Genomic DNA, 19,573 nt, shown 5'->3' with positions numbered 1-19,573 from the left:
CAGCAGCACCTCCCTGTCCTTATGGAGCGGCAGCACCTCCCCACCTTAATGGAGCGGCAGCACCTTCGCGTCCTGATGTACTTCCGGCGCCGACAGAGATGGCCGCCTCGCTTCGCGTTCCTAGGAAACTATGCAGTTTTTTGTTTTTTTACGTGTTATTTCTGATTACTTGCTCGTTATTACTGCATTGTCGGAACTAGAAGCACAAGCATTTCGCTACACTCGCATTAACATCTGCTAACCATGTGTATGTGACAAATAAAATTTGATTTGATTTGATTTGAGCGGCAGCACCTCCCTGTCCTTATGGAGCGGCAGCACCTCCCTGTCCTTATGGAGCAACAACTATTTTTGTTGGAGTCTGTTGGAATCAACATCTCCACTTAACAATACTGTTGACTAGAATCAACATCTCCCCTTCTCCATACTGTCTTCAGAATCATCACCTCCACTCCTCCATACTGTCATCTAGAATCATCACCTCCACTCCTCCGTACTGTCATCTAGAATCATCACCTCCACTCCTCCATACTGTCTTCTATAATCAACACCTCCACTCCTCCATACTGTCTTCAGAATCAACACCTCCACTCCTCCATACTGTCTTCTATAATCAACACCTCCACTCCTCCATACTGTCTTCAATAATCATCACCTCCACTTCTCCATACTGTCTCCAGAATCAACACCTCCACTCCTCCATACTGTCTTCAGAATCAACACCTCCACTCCTCCATACTGTCATCTAGAATTATCACCTCCACTCCTCCATACTGTCATCTAGAATCATCACCTCCACACCTATATACTGTCTTCAGAATCAACACCACTCCTCCATACTGTCATCTAGAATCATCACTTCCACTCCTCCATACTGTCTTCTAGAATCAACAGCTCCACTCCTCCATTCTGTCTTCTAGAATCAACACCTCCACTTCTCCATACTGTCTTCAGAATCAACACCTCCACTCCTCCATACTGACATCTAGAATCATCACCTCCACTCCTCCATACTGTCATCTAGAATCATCACCTCCACACCTCCATACTGTCTTCAGAATCAACACCACTCCTCCATACTGTCATCTAGAATCAACAGCTCCACTCCTCCATTCTGTCTTCTAGAATCAACACCTCCACTTCTCCATACTGTCTTCAGAATCAACACCTCCACTCCTCCATACTGTCATCTAGAATCATCACCTCCACTCCTCCATACTGTCATCTAGAATCATCACCTCCACACCTCCATACTGTCTTCAGAATCAACACCACTCCTCCATACTGTCATCTAGAATCAACAGCTCCACTCCTCCATTCTGTCTTCTAGAATCAACACCTCCACTTCTCCATACTGTCTTCAGAATCAACACCTCCACTCCTCCATACTGTCATCTAGAATCATCACCTCCACTCCTCCATACTGTCATCTAGAATCATCACCTCCACTCCTCCATACTGTCTTCAGAATCAACATCTCCACTCTTTCACTCCTCCGTACTGTCGAGTAGAATCAACACCTCCACTCCTCCATACTGTCTTCTAGAATCAACACCTCCACTCCTCCATACTGTCTTCAGAATCAACACCTCCACTCCTCCATACTGTCTTCTAGAATCAACACCTCCACTCCTCCATACTGTCTTCTATAATCAACACCTCCACTCCTCCATACTGTCTTCAGAATCAACACCTCCACTCCTCCATACTGTCATCTATAATCAACACCTCCACTCCTCCATACTGTCTTCAGAATCAACACCTCCACTCCTCCATACTGTCTTCTATAATCAACACCTCCACTCCTCCATACTGTCTTCTATAATCAACACCTCCACTCCTCCATACTGTCTTCAGAATCAACACCTCCACTCCTCCATACTGTCTTCAGAATCAACACCTCCACTCCTCCATACTGTCATCTAGAATTATCACCTCCACTCCTCCATACTGTCATCTAGAATCATCACCTCCACACCTATATACTGTCTTCAGAATCAACACCACTCCTCCATACTGTCATCTAGAATCATCACCTCCACTCCTCCATACTGTCTTCAGAATCAACATCTCCACTCTTTCACTCCTCCGTTCTGTTGAGTAGAATCAACACCTCCACTCCTCCATACTGTCTTCTAGAATCAACACCTCCACTCCTCCATACTGTCTTCAAGAATCAACACCTCCACTCCTCCATACTGTCTTCTAGAATCAACACCTCCACTCCTCCATACTGTCTTCTAGAATCAACACCTCCACTCCTCCATACTGTCTTCAGAATCAACACCTCCACTCCTCCATACTGTCGTCTAGAATCAACACCTCCACTCCTCCATACAGTCCTCTAGAATCAACACCTCCACTCCTCCATACTGTCTTCTAGAATCAACACCTCCACTCCTCCATACTGTCTTCTAGAATCAACTAATCCACTCCTTCACTCCTACATACTGTTGACTCGAATCAACACCCCCACTCCTCCATACAGTCCTCTAGAATCAACACCCCACTCCTCCATACTGTTTTCTAGAATCAACTAATCCACTCCTCCATACTGTCTTCTAGAATCAACACCTCCACTCCTTCACTCCTACATACTGTTGACTCGAATCAACACCCCCACTCCTCCATACTGTCTTCTAGAATCAACACCTCCACTCCTCCATACAGTCCTCTAGAATCAACGTATCCACTCCTCCATACAGTCTTCTAGTATCTAGATATCACATAGTTGCTGAGTTACTGAGTGAGGCCCACATGGTAAAGACACACGTTATATGTTACAGAAAGTGTGGGGCTGCATGGTGAGGAAAGCCTGGCAACCTGAATATGTACTCTTTCTCTGTCTTTACTCAGCCTTAGTTTGCAAACACAGGCTGGTTGGTTGATGAGAAGATTACGGAATATTGAATTAGTCATTAAATATCACTGGAGAAGTATACAGACGTGTAGGCTATTATCAATGACAAAACAGTACAGCTACATAGTTTAATTGGGTATAGAAAAGAGATATGTTATTCTGCTTGCTGTCTACTTATGGCTTGGAATTAATATACATTTCATTGAGGAAGAATTAACTCATACTAAAAATTGCATTGGGGAAGAAGGAATGCAGATTTAGACTACATATTGGAAACGACCATCTTTTCAGTTTTGCTTGCTGCATATAGCCGTGTGTTTCTGTGTGTAGGTGGGCTCGGTCTTCTCTCAGCTCTGATGTCACTCACTGCAAGCGCCTTAGGCTTGGAGCGTGCGCCACCGGGGAAGTCAGTGGCTAGTTCATGCGGGGAAATCTGATTGAGAGCGCGTGAAACCGTGATAGCTCGCACTACAAGGGTAAACGGTTATTTTCTGGAAAGGATGGATGATCAAGGTTTGTTGATGGTAAAATATCCTGTTTAACTGTGGACACTTTTCACTCCAGTCAACTTTAAAAGAGGCAGTTATCAAAGGTTATGTGAATGTTATTTTTCTGTTTAAAATATTATCTTCAGATATTTATCCTATAGCCTATATTGAAACTTGTACAAACACCTCAACATGCAAATGTCATGTTAATTATTGCAACAACGCACCGTTTGAGAGTAACACTATAATCGTCAGTGTAACATTCAGTTCGTGTCTCACCGCTGGCCCAGTTGGTTTCAGCACCATGGCCAGCGCCGGTTCCCGGGACAGTAACGGAGTTGTGCAGATCTTCAAGGAGGAACGGTGCCCATCCGGTATGCTCGAGGACTGCCTCCTCAACTTCACCTGGCAGCCAGGTTTCCCGGAGCTGTTCAACTACACAGCTAATGGCAGCTGGCTGGGGGACCCGGAGCCCATGTCGCCAATCATCCTTATCATAGCAGCGATGTACTCCGTAGTGTTTGTGGTCGGACTGGTTGGAAACTGTCTGGTCATGTTTGTCATCATCAGGTGAGTCTGGGATAGTCATGTTCTGACTAGGTTAGTCTACTCCTGTCCCTTGTCCGTATGGTCCATGTGGAGTAAACTAGGGGTTGTAGCCTATGTGATGCATAGATGAAGGCATCACTACTTTAGCAAAGATCCAAGCATGCAGCCTTGGGAGTTTTTTTTCCCAGCGCTGGACCATGGTTAGGTGTAATCTAGACTGTGGTTAGGTGTAATCTAGACTGTGGTTAGGTGTAATCTAGACTGTGGTTAGGTGTAATCTAGACTGTGGTTAGGTGTAATCTAGACTGTGGTTAGGTGTAATCTAGACTGTGGTTAGGTGTAATCTAGACTGTGGTTAGGTGTAATCTAGACTGTGGTTAGGTGTAATCTAGACTGTGGTTAGGTGTAATCTAGACTGTGGTTAGGTGTAATCTAGACTGTGGTTAGGTGTAATCTAGACTGTGGTTAGGTGTAATCTAGACTGTGGTTAGGTGTAATCTAGACTGTGGTTAGGTGTAATCTAGACTGTGGTTAGGTGTAATCTAGACTGTGGTTAGGTGTAATCTAGACTGTGGTTAGGTGTAATCTAGACCGTGGTTAGGTGTAATCTAGACCGTGGTTAGGTGTAATCTAGACCGTGGTTAGGTGTAATCTAGACTGTGGTTAGGTGTAATCTGGACTGTGGTTAGATGTAATCTAGACTATGGTTAGGTGTAATCTAGACTGTGGTTAGGTGTAATCTAGACCGTGGTTAGGTGTAATCTAGACCGTGGTTAGGTGTAATCTAGACCGTGGTTAGGTGTAATCTAGACTGTGGATAGGTGTAATCTGGACCGTGGTTAGGTGTAATCTAGACTGTGGTTAGGTGTAATCTGGACTGTGGTTAGGTGTAATCTAGACCGTGGTTAGGTGTAATCTAGACCGTGGTTAGGTGTAATCTAGACCGTGGTTAGCTGTAATCTAGACCGTGGTTAGGTGTAATCTAGACCGTGGTTAGGTGTAATCTAGACTGTGGTTAGGTGTAATCTAGACTGTGGTTAGGTGTAATCTAGACTGTGGTTAGGTGTAATCTAGACCGTGGTTAGGTGTAATCTAGACTGTGGTTAGGTGTAATCTAGACTGTGGTTAGGTGTAATCTAGACTGTGGTTAGGTGTAATCTCTAGGAATCGAACAACTATTGAAACAATTCATAAATAAATGACTAGGACCCTACTATGCTGCATTATTGTGAGGATTATGAGTGTTTGTTCTGGTTTAACTTTCAACTGCTCCAGTGATTCGATGACATGCCAGGGAGTTGTCTGAGTTTCGTGGGCAACACTGAGAAGTTTTTTGTTTATTTTTAGTTTTTATTTCACCTTTATTTAACCAGGTAGGCTAGTTGAGAACACCTTTATTTAACCAGGTAGGCAAGTTGAGAACACCTTTATTTAACCAGGTAGGCTAGTTGAGAACACCTTTATTTAACCAGGTAGGCTAGTTGAGAACACCTTTATTTAACCAGGTAGGCCAGTTGAGAACACCTTTATTTAACCAGGTAGGCTAGTTGAGAACACCTTTATTTAACCAGGTAGGCTAGTTGAGAACACCTTTATTTAACCAGGTAGGCTAGTTGAGAACACCTTTATTTAACCAGGTAGGCTAGTTGAGAACACCTTTATTTAACCAGGTAGGCCAGTTGAGAACACCTTTATTTAACCAGGTAGGCTAGTTGAGAACACCTTTATTTAACCAGGTAGGCTAGTTGAGAACACCTTTATTTAACCAGGTAGGCTAGTTGAGAACACCTTTATTTAACCAGGTAGGCTAGTTGAGAACAAGTTCTCATTTGCAACTGCGACCTGGCCAAGATAAAGCATAGCAGTGTGAACAGACAACACAGAGTTACGCATGGAGTAAACAATTAACAAGTCAATAACACAGTAGAAAAAAAGAGTCTATATACATTGTGTGCAAAAGGCATGAGGAGGTAGGCAAATAATTACATTTTTGCAGATTAACACTGGAGTGATAAATGATCAGATGGTCATGTACAGGTAGAGATATTGGTGTGAAAAAGAGCAGAAAAGTAAATAAATAAAAACAGTATGAGGATGAGGTAGGTGAAATTGGGTGGGCTATTTACCGATAGACTATGTACAGCTGCAGCGATCGGTTAGCTGCTCAGATAGCAGATGTTTGAAGTTGGTGAGGGAGATAAAACTCTCCAACTTCAGCGATTTTTGCAGTTCGTTCCAGTCACAGGCAGCAGAGAACTGGAACGAAAGGCGGCCAAATGAGGTGTTGGCTTTAGGGATGATCAGTGAGATACACCTGCTGGAGCGCGTGCTAAGGGTGGGTGTAACGGTTTAGGGTTTAGGGTTAGGGTTCCTTAGGTGAAAAAGAGTCGGACCAAAATGCAGCGTTGTGATGATTCATGTTATTTTAATAAAGGAAAAACTATACATGAATAAACTACCAAAATAATGAAATGTGAAAACCTAAACAGTCCTATCTGGTGCAAACACAGAGACAGGAACAATCACCCACAAACACAGTGAAACCCAGGCTACCTAAATATGGTTCCCAATCAGAGACAATGACTAACACCTGCCTCTGATTGAGAACCATATCAGGCCAGACATAGAAATAGACAAACAAGACATCCAACATAGAATGCCCACTCAGCTCACACCCTGACCAACCAAAACATAGAAACATACAAAGCAAACTATGGTCAGGGTGTGACAGTGGGTGTTGCCATCGTGACCAGTGAACTTTGTGGACGTTCCTTCCTTCGTCAAAATACAGATTTAGATTCCGATTAATTTCAAATGTAATAATTGTTCACTGTCAGTATGTGTGCATGTGCATGTGTGGGGTGCGAGCTTGTGTGTGTGTGTGTGAAATGGCTATGATAATGTGGTTCTCTGGATCCTTGATGCCTTTTTTTAGAAAAACCTTTTGCTCGCTTTGAGGACAATACAGTGCCACTGACACGGGCCACTACCAAAACATGCGGGCTCTCCTTCACTGTAGCCAACGTGATTAAAACATTTAAACGTGTTAACCCTCGCAAGGCTGCAGACCCAGACGGCATCCCCGGCCGCGTCCTCAGAGCATGCGCAGACCAGCTGGCTGGTGTGTTTACGGACATATTCAATCAATCCTTATCCCAGTCTGCTGTTTCTTGGGAACAGGAACCCTCTTCTTGGTGGTACCTGTTCCCAAGAAAGCTAAGGTAACTGAGCTAAATGACTATCGCCCTGTAGCACTCACTTCCATCATCATGAAGTGCTTTGAGAGACTAGTCAAGGGCCATATCACCTCCACCCTACCTGACACCCTAGAACCATTCCAATTCGATTACCGCCCTTATAGGTCCAAAGACGATTAAATCGCCATCACACTGCACACTGCCCTAACCCATCTGGACAACAGGAATACCTATGTAAGAATGCTGTTCATCGATTACAGCTCAGCATTTAACATCATAGTACCCTCCAAACTCGAGGCCCTAGTCTCGAGAGCATCCTGTCGGGTTGTATCACCGCGTGGTACGGCAGCTGCTCCGCCCACAACCGTAAGGTTCTCCAGAGGGTAGTGAGGTCTGCACGACACCACCCGATGTCACAGGAAGGCCAAAAAGATCATCAAGGACAACAACCACCCGAGCCACTGCCTGTTCACCCCGCTATCATCCAGAAGGCGAGGTCAGTACAGGTGCATCAAAGCGGGGACCGAGAGACTGAAAAACAGCTTCTGTCTCACCCTAGACCCACTGCAATTTGCATAGCTCAATAGATCCAAGGAGGACACAATCGCCATCACACTGCACACTGCCCTATCCCATCTTGACAAGAGGAATACCTATGTAAGAATGCTGTTCATTGACTACAGCTCAGCATTTAACACCATAGTACCCTCCAAGCTCATCATTAAGCTCGGGCCCTGGGGTCTGAACCCCAACCTGTGCAACTGGTCCCTGGACTTCCTGATGGGCCGCCCCCAGGTGGTAAAGGTAGGCAACAACACCTCCACTACGCTCCCCCCACAAGGGTGCATACTCAGCCCCCTTCTCTACTCCCTGTTTACCCATGACTGCATTGCCACACACGTCTACAACTCAATCATCCAGTTTGCAGATGACACAACAATGGCCTGATTACCAACAACGATGAGCCAGACTACAGAGAGGTGGTGAGGGCCCTGTCAGAGTGGTGCTACATAATCTCTCCCTCAATGTCAACAAAACGAAGGAGCTAATCGTGGACTTCAGGAGACAGAGGGAGTACAACCCCATCCACATGGACGGGACCGCAGTGGAGAATGTGAAAAACTTAAAGTTCCTCCATACACATCACTGACAATCTGAAATGGTCCCTCCACACAGATAATGTGGTGAAGAAGGCACAACAGCACCTCTTTAACCTCAGGAGGCTGAAGAAATTTGGCTTGGTCCATAAGACCCTCACAAACTTTTACAGATGCACGGTTGAGAGCATCCTGTCGGGCTGTATCACCGCCTGGTACGCCAACTGCACCGTCCGCATCCACAGGGCTCGCCAGAGGTTAGTGATGCGTCTGCCCAACGCATCACCAGCGGCACACGACCTGCCCTCCAGTCCGGTGTCATAGGAAGGCCAAGAAGGTCTCTCCAGTGAGTGAGGCTGGTAGCCTATTAGCAGATGCTTTTTTCAAAGCCTATGTCAGACATTCCAGTGAGTATAATCAGCTCCAATTAGTGTAATTTGCTCAATATTAGAAGTTGAGAAATAATGTGCATTTGAAATCATTAGAAATAAGATATTCTCCTCTTTTCCGTGGGTATGTAATTAATGTGTTCTGTTGTTGCTAGCGATATTCCTAAAAAACACAATATTTTTTCCACTTTTTTATTTTATTCAAATTTTCGCAGACCCCTACAGGTTGAGTGCCCATGTAATTAAGTCAAATTATCTCTTTCTGACCAGGTATACCACTAATAAGGTCCTGTTATCTCTGTCTGACCAGGTATACCACTAAGAAAGTCATACTAAATCTGTCTGACCAGGTAAACCACTAATAAAGAAATATTGTCATGACTCCTACCGAAGGTGGCTCCCCCTCCTGTTCGGGTGGCGCTCGGCCTACTAGCTGCCACTGATCCCTTTACCCCTTTTCTGTTTATTGGTTGCACCTGTGTTTAGTTTAGGCTGATTGGTTGGGCTTTATTTACCAGCCGGTCCGCCTGCTGGTTGTGCAGGATTATTTCAGTGTACATGTTGTACACGTCTGTAGGTCACGGTTGTCCGTGTGTTTGGATGTTTGTTGGACTGTTTAAGTCCCCCGTGTTTGGGGCATTTATTTGGGTTGGCGTCTGTTCACCGTTGTGGTGCATTAAAAAGTAGCGTTACCCTGAACTCTCTGCTTCCTGCGCCTGACTTCTTCCCCACTACACCCCGGGCGTTACAAATATGATCTATTTCTGACCAGGTAAACCACTAATACAGTCCTATTATCTCTGTCTGGTCAGGTATATGACTAATACAGTCCTATTATCTCTGTCTGGTCAGGTATATGACTAATACAGTCTTATTATCTCTGTCTGGTCAGGTATATGACTAATACAGTCCTATTATCTCTGTCTGGTCAGGTATATGACTAATACAGTCCTATTATCTCTCTCTGGTCAGGTATATGACTAATACCATCCTACTATCTCTGTCTGATCAGGTATATGACTAATACAGTCCTATTATCTCTGTCTGGTCCGGTGTATGACTAATACAGTCCTATTATCTCTGTCTGGTCAGGTATATGACTAATACAGTCCTACTATCTCTGTCTGGTCAGGTATATGACTAATACAGTCCTATTATCTCTGTCTGGTCAGGTATATGACTAATACAGTCCTACTATCTCTGTCTTTCCAGGTACACTAAGATGAATACAGCCACCAACATCTACATCTTTAATCTGGCTGTAGGCGACGCCTTAGTGACCACCACAATGCCTTTCCAGAGTACTGACTACCTGATCAACTCCTGGCCCTTCGGAGAGGTAACCCCTGACCTCTAACCCCTAACCCTTCCAGAGTACTGACTACCTGATCAACTCCTGGCCCGTCGGAGAGGTAACCCCTAACCCCTAACCCCTAACCCTTCCAGAGTACTGACTACCTGATCAACTCCAGGCCCTTCGGAGAGGTAACCCTAACCCCTGACCTCTAACCCCTAACCCTTCCAGAGTACTGACTACCTGATCAACTCCAGGCCCTTCGGAGAGGTAACCCTAACCCCTGACCTCTAACCCCTAACCCTTCCAGAGTACTGACTACCTGATCAACTCCTGGCCCATCGAAGAGGTAACCCTAACCCCTGACCTCTAACCCCTAACCCTTCCAGAGTACTGACTACCCGCTCAACTCCTGGCCAGTCGGAGAGGTAACCCCTAACCCTTCCAGAATACTGACTACCTGCTGAACTCCTGGCCCGTCGGAGAGGTAACCCTAACCCCTAACCTTTCCAGAGTACTGACTACCTGCTGAACTCTTGGTCCGTCGGAGAGGTAACCCCTAACCTCTAACCCCTAACCCTTCCAGAGTACTGACTACCTGCTCAACTCTTGGCCTGTCGGAGAGGTGGCAGATTACTGTTCCTCAGTAGCATAATGTTTGTCAGATTACTGTACCTCAGTAGCATAATGTTTGTCAGATTACTGTACCTCAGTAGCATAATGTTTGTCAGATTACTGTTCCTCAGTAGCATAATGTTTGTCAGATTACTGTACCTCAGTAGCATAATGTTTGTCAGATTACTGTACCTCAGTAGCATAATGTTTGTCAGATTACTGTTCCTCAGTAGCATAATGTTTGTCAGATTACTCTACCTCAGTAGCATAATGTTTGGCAGATTACTGTACCTCAGTAGCATATTGTTTGGCAGATTACTCTACCTCAGTAGCATAATGTTTGTCAGATTACTTTACCTCAGTAGCATAATGTTTGTCAGATTACTGTACCTCAGTAGCATAATGTTTGTCAGATTACTGTACCTCAGTAGCATAATGTTTGTCAGATTACTGTACCTCAGTAGCATAATGTTTGTCAGATTACTGTACCTCAGTAGCATAATGTTTGGCAGATTACTGTACCTCAGTAGCATAATGTTTGTCAGATTACTGTACCTCAGTAGCATAATGTTTGGCAGATTACCTACTCTGTCTGTCCTGTGGTGAGATGATTTGAAATGGCATTAAGCATATTTCTCTCCTTCAGGTGGTGTGTAAGGTGTTCATCAGTATAGACTACTACAACATGTTCACCAGTATCTTCACTCTGACCATGATGTCAGTGGATCGATATGTAGCTGTGTGTCACCCGGTCAAGGCTCTGGACTTTAGAACTCCCGTGAAAGCGAAGATCATCAACGTTCTCATCTGGGTTTCATCCTCCGCTGCCGGCATCCCTGCTCTAGTGCTGGGCAGCACACAGAACAACAACGGTACACACACCCGCTCACACACATGCACTGACACACGCACGAGCACACACACACACAGTCATATTGATTACCTATTGAATCCGGTCAGTGTGTATGGTTTAGGATTTAGGGGTCGATGTGGGATTATGTCTGTCGAGGAGTAGAGGCTTTGTATAAGAAGGAAAAGTGCATTATGGGTTATTTGAGTTTCAGGGAGACAAATACATATAATGGATCTGTTCACCTCAGCCGCTGAAAGCTGCTGATTGGTCAGTAAGATGTATAAAGCTTTCTGATTGGTAAAGCTGCGCTCTGGAACACAGGCAGGACAGACAGAATCTGATAAATAATCATAAAAGTACATGGGACTTATATAGCTCTTTCCATCTGTTATAATATAACATGGTACATACAGTTGAAGTCGGAAGTTTACATACACCTTAGCCAAATACATTTAAACTCAGTTTTTCACCATTCCTGACATTTAATCCTAGTAAAAATTCCCTGTCTTAGGTCAGTTAGGATCACCACTTTATTTTAAGAATGTGAAATGTCAGAATGATAATAGAAAGAATGTAACGCCCGGGGTGTAGTGAAGGAAGAAGTCAGGCGCAGGAAGCAGAGAGTTCAGGGTAGCGCTACTTTATTTGCACCACAATGCTGAAACGACGCCAACCCAAACAAATGCCCCAAACACGGGGAACTTAAACAGTCCAGCAAAATACAAAATACACGGACAACGTGACCTACAGCCGTGTACAACCTGTACACTGAAAACAATCCTGCACAACCTGCAGGCGGGCTGGCTGGTAAATAAAGCCCAACCAATCAGCCTAAACTAAAGGTGCAACAGGTGCAACTAATAAACAGAAAAGGGGGAAAAGGGATCAGTGGCAGCTAGTAGGCCGGTGACGACGACCGCCGAGCGCCACCCGAACAGGAGGGGGAGCCATCTTCGGGAGGAGTCGTGACAGAGACTGATTTATTTCAGCTTTTCTTTCTTTCAACACATTCCCAGTGGGTCAGAAGTTTACACTCAATTTGTGGTTGGAACCAAAAATCTCAAATCTGGACTCATCAGACCATAGGACATTTTTCCACCAGTCTAGTGTCCATTGCTTATTGATGTCCTTTATAAAAGTACAGGAGGTGAATTTAATAGTACAAAAAACCTGGAACAACACAAAACATGAGTAGCGTCTGGACATGAGAAACATAACTAATACTGCCTGTGAAATGAACCAAAGGGAGTGACAGATATAGGGAAGGTAATCATAGAAGTGATGGAGTTCAGGTGAGTCTCAGGAGGTGCAGTGTGCGTAACAATGGTGGCAGGTGTGTGTAATAATAAATAAACTGGCGACAACGAGAGCCAGAGAATAGGAGAGGGAGTAGATATGACACCTACCTTGTCACAACTTAACTGATTGGCTCAAACGCATTAAGAAGGAAAGAAATTCCACAAATGAACTTTTAACATGGCACACCCGTTAATTGAAATGCATTCCAGGTGACTACCTCATGAAGCTGGTTGAGAGAATGCCATGAATGTGCGAAGCTGTCATCAAGGCAAAGGGTGGCTACTTTGAAGAGTCTCCTGCCTAGATGACTACAGACCCGTGGCACTCAAGTCTGTAGCCATGAAGTGCTTTGAAAGGCTGGTCATAGCTCACATCAACACCATTATCCCAGAAACCCTAGACCCACTCCAATTAGCATACCGCCCTAATAGATCCACAGATGATGCAATCTCAATCACTCCACACTGCCCTTTCCCACCTGGATCACCTATGTGACAATGCTATTCATTGACTACAGCTCAGTGTTCAACACCATAGTACCCTCAAAGCTCATCACTAAGCTAAGGTTCCTGGGACTAAACACTTCCCTCTGCAACTGGATCCTTGACTTCCTGACGGGCCGCACCCAGGTGGTAACGGTAGGCAACAACACATCCGCCATACTGATACTCAACACGGGGGCCCCTCAGGGGTGTGTACTTAGTCCCCTCCTGTACTCCCTGTTCACTCATGACTGCACGGCCAGGCACGACTCCAACACCATCATTAAGTTTTCCGATGACACAACAGTGATCACCGACGATGATTAGACAGTATATAGGGAGGAGGTCAGAGACCTGGCCGTGTGGTGCCAGGACAACAACCTCTCCCTCAACATGATCAAGACAAAGGAGATGATTGTGGACTACAGGAAAAGAAGGACCAAGCATGCCCCCATTCTCATCGACGGGGCTGTAGTGTAGCAGGTTGAGAGCTTCAAGTTCCTTGGTGTCCACATCACTAACAAACTATCATGGTCGAAGCAGACCAAGACAGTTGTGAAGAGGGCACAACAAAGCCTATTCCCCCTCAAGAGACTGAAAAGATTTGGCATGGGGTCCACAGATCCTCAAAACGTTATATGACTGCACCATCGAGAGCTTCCTGACTGGTTGCATCACTGCCTGGTATGGCAACAGCTCGGCCTCCGACCGCAAGGCACTAGAGGGTAGTACATCACTGGGCCTAGTACATCACTGGGGCCAGGTTTCCTGCCATTCAGGACCTGTATACCTGGCGGTATCAGAGGAAGGCCCTAAAAAATGGTCAAAGACCCCAGCCACCCTAGTCATAGATTGTTCTCTACTACCGCACAGAAAGCGGTACCGGAGCGCCAAGTCTAGGTCCAAAAGGCGTAACAGCTTCTACCCCCATGCCATAAGACTCCTGAACAGCTAATCAAATGGCTACCCAGACTATCTGCATTACCCCCTTCCCCCTCTTTTACGCTGCTGTTAGTCTTTGTTTATTATCTGTTTATTATTGCATAGTCACTTTAACCCTACCTACAGCTACATATTACCTCAATTATTTTGACTAACCGGTGCTCCCGCACATTGACTCTGTACCGGTACCCCCTGTATATAGCCTCCACATTGACTCTGTACCGTAATACCCTGTATATAACCTCCACACTGACTCTGTACCGGTACCCCCTGTATATAGTTTCCACATTGACTCTGTACCGGTACCCCCTGTATATAGCCTCCACATTGACTCTGTACCGTAATACCCTGTATATAGCCTCCACATTGACTCTGTACCAGTACCCCCTGTATATAGCCTCCACATGGACTCTGTACTGGTACCCCTTTATATAGCCTCCACATTGACTCTGTACCGGTACCCCTGTATATAGCCTCCACATTGACTCTGTACCGTAATACCCTGTATATAGCCTCCACATTGACTCTGTACCAGTACCCCCTGTATATAGCCTCCACATGGACTCTGTACTGGTACCCCTTTATATAGCCTCCACATTGACTCTGTACCGGTACCCCCTGTATATAGCCTCCACATTGACTCTGTACCAGTAACCCCTGTATATAGCCTCCACATTGACTCTGTACCGGTACCCCCTGTATATAGCCTCCACATTGACTCTGCATATAGCCTCCACATTGACTCTGTACCAGTACCCCCTGCATATAGCCTCCACATTGACTCTGTACCTGTACCCCCTGTATATAGCCTCCACATTGACTCTGTACTGGTACCCCCTGTATATAGCCTCCACATTGACTCTGTACCGGTACCCCCTGCATATAGCCTCCACATTGATTCTGTACCTGTACCCCTGTATATAGCCTCCACATGGACTCTGTACTGGTACCCCCTGTATATAGCCTCTACATTGACTCTGTACCGGTACCCCTGTATATAGCCTCCACATTGACTCTGTACCGTAATACCCTGTATATAGCCTCATTAACTCTGTACCGGTACCCCCTGTGCCTCCACATGGACTCTGTACCGGTACCCCTGTATATAGCCTCTACATTGACTCTGTACCGGTACCCCCTGTATATAGCCTCCACATTGACTCTGTACCGTAATACCCTGTATATAGCCTCCACATTGACTCTGTACCGGTACCCCCTGTATATAGCCTCCACATGGACTCTGTACCGGTACCCCCTGTATATAGCCTCTACATTGACTCTGTACCCCCCCTGTATATAGCCTCCACATTGACTCTGTACCGTAATACCCTGTATATAGCCTCCACATTGACTCTGTACCGGTACCCCCTGTATATAGCCTCTACATTGACTCTGTACCGGTACCCCCTGTATATAGCCTCCACATTGACTCTGTACCGGTACCCCCTGTATATAGCCTCTACATTGACTCTGTACCGGTACCCCCTGTATATAGCCTCCACATGGACTCTGTACCGGTACCCCCTGCATATAGCCTAGCTATTGTTATTTTACTGCTGCTCTTTAACTATTTGTTACTTTTATTTTTTATTTATCTATGTTTTTACTTAACACCTATTTATCTTAAAACTGCATTGTTGGTTTGTATTCAGCATTTCACTGTATTCAGCACATGTGTATTCAGCATTTCACTGTGAGGTCTACTACACCTGTTGCATTCAGCATTTCACTGTAAGGTCTACTACACCTGTTGTATTCAGCATTTCACTGTGAGGTCTACTACACCTGTTGTATTGTTGGTTAAGGGCTTGTAAGCATTTCACTGTATTCAGCACATGTGTATTCAGCATTTCACTGTGAGGTATTCGGCGCATGTGACAAATACAATTTGATTTGATTTGGACCTGGGGATGACGTGGTGGTACGGAGTGAGGGTGTGGGTTGATATGGAAAAAGAAGGTCTGAGAGGTAGGGGGGGGGCAAGGTGGTGAAGGGCTTTGTAGGGCAGAAGGAGGATCTTGTAATCAATGCGTTGGGAGACAGGGAGACAGTGTAATTCATGGAGGACAGGGGCGATATCAAATTTAATTTGTCACATAAATGTGATTAGCAGATATTTTTGCAGGTGTAGCAAAATGCTTGTGCTTCTAGCTCTGACAGTGCAGTAATATCCAACAAGTAATAACTAACAAATTACAAAACATAAACCCAATACACACAAGTCTAAGTAGGAATGAATTAAGACTATGTACATATGGACAAGCGATGTCAGAGCGGAACGGACTAAGATACAGTAGAATAGTATAGAATATAGTATATACATATGAGATGAGTAATGCCAGATATGTAAACATTATTAAAGTGACTTGTGTTTCCTTCCTTAAAGTGGCCAGTGATTTCTAGTCTGAGTCTGTAGGCAGCAGACTCTAATGTGCTGGAGATGTCTGTTTAACAGTCTGATGGCCTTCGAGATAGATGCTGTTTTTCAGTCTCTCAGTCACAGCTTTGATGCACCTGTACTGACCTCGCCTTGTGGATGATAGCGGCGTGAACAGGCAGTGGCTCAGGTGGTTGTTGTCCTTGATAATCTTTCTGGCCTGCCTGTGACATTGGGTGTTGTAGGTGTCCTGGAGGGCAGGTAGTTTGCCCCCGGTAATGCGTTGGGCAGACCGCACCACCCTCTGGAGAGCCTTGAGGTTGCAGGCGGTGCAGTTCCCATACCAGGTGGTGATATAGCCCGACAGGATGATTTCAATTGTGCACCTGTAAAAGTTTGTGAGGGTTTTAGGTGACAAGACAAATTTCTTCAGCCTCCTGAGGTTGAAGAGGCTCTGTTGCGCCTTCTTCACCACACTGTCTGTGTTAGTGGTCCATTTCAGTTTGTCAGTGATTTGAGGATCAGGATGAGGATCAGCAGAGTGGAGGTGATGTTTCCTACCTTCACCACCTGGGGGCAGCAAGTCAGGAAGTGGTGCCAGAACTTGGTGTGGGTGAGGTGTTGGGCTTCAGTAATATGAGTTAGGTTGAGGTCAGAGAGTGGGAACAGGGAGGGGTCAGCCAGTGGGAACAGGGAGGGGTAATATGAGTTAGGTTGAGGTCAGACAGTAGGAACAGGGAGGGGTAATATGAGTTAGGTTGAGGTCAGACAGTAGGAACAGGGAGGGGTAATATGAGTTAGGTTGAGGTCAGACAGTAGGAACAGGGAGGGGTAATATGAGTTAGGTTGAGGTCAGACAGTAGGAACAGGGAGGGGTCAGACAGTGGGAACAGGGAGGGGTCAGACAGTGGGAACGGGGAGGGGTAATATGAGTTAGGTTGAGGTCAGACAGTAGGAACAGGGAGGGGTCAGACAGTGGGAACAGGGAGGGGTAATATGAGTTAGGTTGAGGTCAGACAGTAGGAACAGTACATCAGACCACTGTCTATACACCTGACCACTGTCTATACACCAGAACACTGTCTATACACCAGACCACTGTCTATACATCAGACCACTGTCTATACACCAGACCACTGTCTACACATCAGACCACTGTCTATACACCAGACCACTGTCTATACACCAGACCACTGTCTATACACCAGACCACTGTCTATACATCCGACCACTGTCTATACACCAGAACACTGTCTATACACCCGACCACTGTCTATACACCCGACCACTGTCTATACACCAGACCACTGTCTATACATCAGACCACTGTCTATACACCAGACCACTGTCTATACACCAGACCACTGTCTATACACCAGACCACTGTCTATACACCAGAACACTGTCTATACACCAGAACACTGTCTATACACCAGAATACTGTCTATACACCAGACCACTGTCTATACACCAGAACACTGTCTATACACCAGACTACTGTCTATACACCAGAACACTGTCTAACTGATACACCAGTTATATTTAGGGTTAGTTTGTGTTATTTGGGGTTAGTTAGGGATAATGTTATTGTTATATCTCTAGGTTAGGGTTAGTTAGAGATAATGTTATTGTTATATCTCTAGGTTAGGGTTAGTTAGAGATAATGTTATTGTTATATCTCTAGGTTAGGGTTAGTTAGAGATAATGTTATTGCTATATCTCTAGGTTAGGGTTAGTTAGAGATAATGTTATTGTTATGTCTCTAGGTACCACAGAGTGTGCCCTCCAGTTCCCTGACCCCTATCTCTACTGGGACACAGTGATGAAGATCTGTGTGTTCATCTTCGGCTTCGTGGCCCCCCTCCTCATCGTCAGTGTGTGTTATACCCTCATGGTTCTGCGTCTGAAGAGCGTGCGGCTGCTCTCTGGCTCCCGGGAGAAGGACCGGAACCTGCGGCGGATCACCCGGCTGGTTCTGGTGGTGGTAGCAGTGTTCATAGTCTGCTGGACACCTATCCACATCTTTATCCTGGTTAAGATGCTGGCGCCCCCCGGGGGCATCCTCGAGACCACGCCCGTCATGGCAGCCTACTTCTTCTGCGTTGCCCTGGGTTACACCAACAGCAGCCTCAACCCCATTCTCTACGCCTTCCTGGATGAGAACTTCAAACGCTGCTTCAGGGACTTCTGCTGCCCGGGGGAGGGGGCAGGGGGACAGCCAGGGGGAGTCGAGTGAGGAGCACGTTGAGGAGCTACACCTGTCCACCTAGGGCTCGGGGGCAGGGGGGAGGCCAGGGGGGACAGAGGGAGGGGGAGGTCGGTATGACTAGTGGTGGAGCTGGACCAGTCCTCCCTTAACTCCCACAGCAGTGAACGGGTTGACTCCGATTGCATCGTCTATCTCCGGGAGAGTATTACAGCACCGTTTTCTGATGTGTTCTAGAGCAGTACATCCTTCACCTCACCACCGCTCTCTTAACCTGACCCAGTCCTAAAGAGACCCAGGTCTTCTCTTCTAACTGAGGGACAGCAGTACATCCTTCACCTCACCAATTGCTAACAAATGTTCAGTCTCAGTTAACCTGTCTGGGAACGGGGTTCAAATGGCCAAAAGCCAATGAAATTGCAGGGCGCCAAATTCAATCAACATAAATCTTATAAATCAAATTTCTCAAACATACAAGTATTAGGCACCATTTTAAAGATAAAATTCTCGTTAATCCAGCCACAGTGTCTGATTTCAAAAAGGCTTTACAGTGAAAGCTCCACAAATGATTATGTTAGGTCACCACCAAGTCACAGAAAAACACAGCAATTTTTCCAGCCAAAGAGAGTTGTCACAAAACGCAGAAATATAGATAAAATTAATCACTAACCTTTGATGATCTTCATCAGATGACACTCATAGGACTTCATGTTACACAATACATGTATGTTTTGTTCGATAAAGTGAATATTTATATCCAAAAATCTCATTTTACATTGGCGTGTTATGTTCAGTAGTTCCAAAACATGGGTGAATTTTACAGAGAGCCACATCAATCAACGGAAAAAGCATAATCTGAGTACGGCGCTCAGAGCCCAAAACAGCCAAAGAAATATCCGCCATATTGTGCAGTCAACATTAGTCA

General features: G+C 45.5%; 1 protein-coding gene across 1 annotated transcript; it reads left to right on the top strand.

Annotated features, from left to right (window-relative positions):
* Positions 1 to 3,220: 3,220 nt before the first annotated feature.
* Positions 3,221 to 18,678, top strand: oprk1 (opioid receptor, kappa 1). The gene is made up of 4 exons (XM_042329566.1): positions 3,221 to 3,918; positions 9,793 to 9,919; positions 11,136 to 11,361; positions 18,209 to 18,678. Exons 1-4 carry the CDS (start codon positions 3,653 to 3,655, stop codon positions 18,676 to 18,678), a joined length of 1,089 nt encoding a protein of 362 aa, XP_042185500.1. The 5' UTR covers positions 3,221 to 3,652.
* The last annotated feature ends 895 nt before the right edge of the window (positions 18,679 to 19,573 follow it).

Source organism: Oncorhynchus tshawytscha, linkage group LG10 (assembly GCF_018296145.1).
Source record: "Oncorhynchus tshawytscha isolate Ot180627B linkage group LG10, Otsh_v2.0, whole genome shotgun sequence".
Classification (NCBI taxonomy): domain Eukaryota; kingdom Metazoa; phylum Chordata; class Actinopteri; order Salmoniformes; family Salmonidae; genus Oncorhynchus; species Oncorhynchus tshawytscha.
This window is presented reverse-complemented; position numbering and strand designations above follow the sequence as displayed.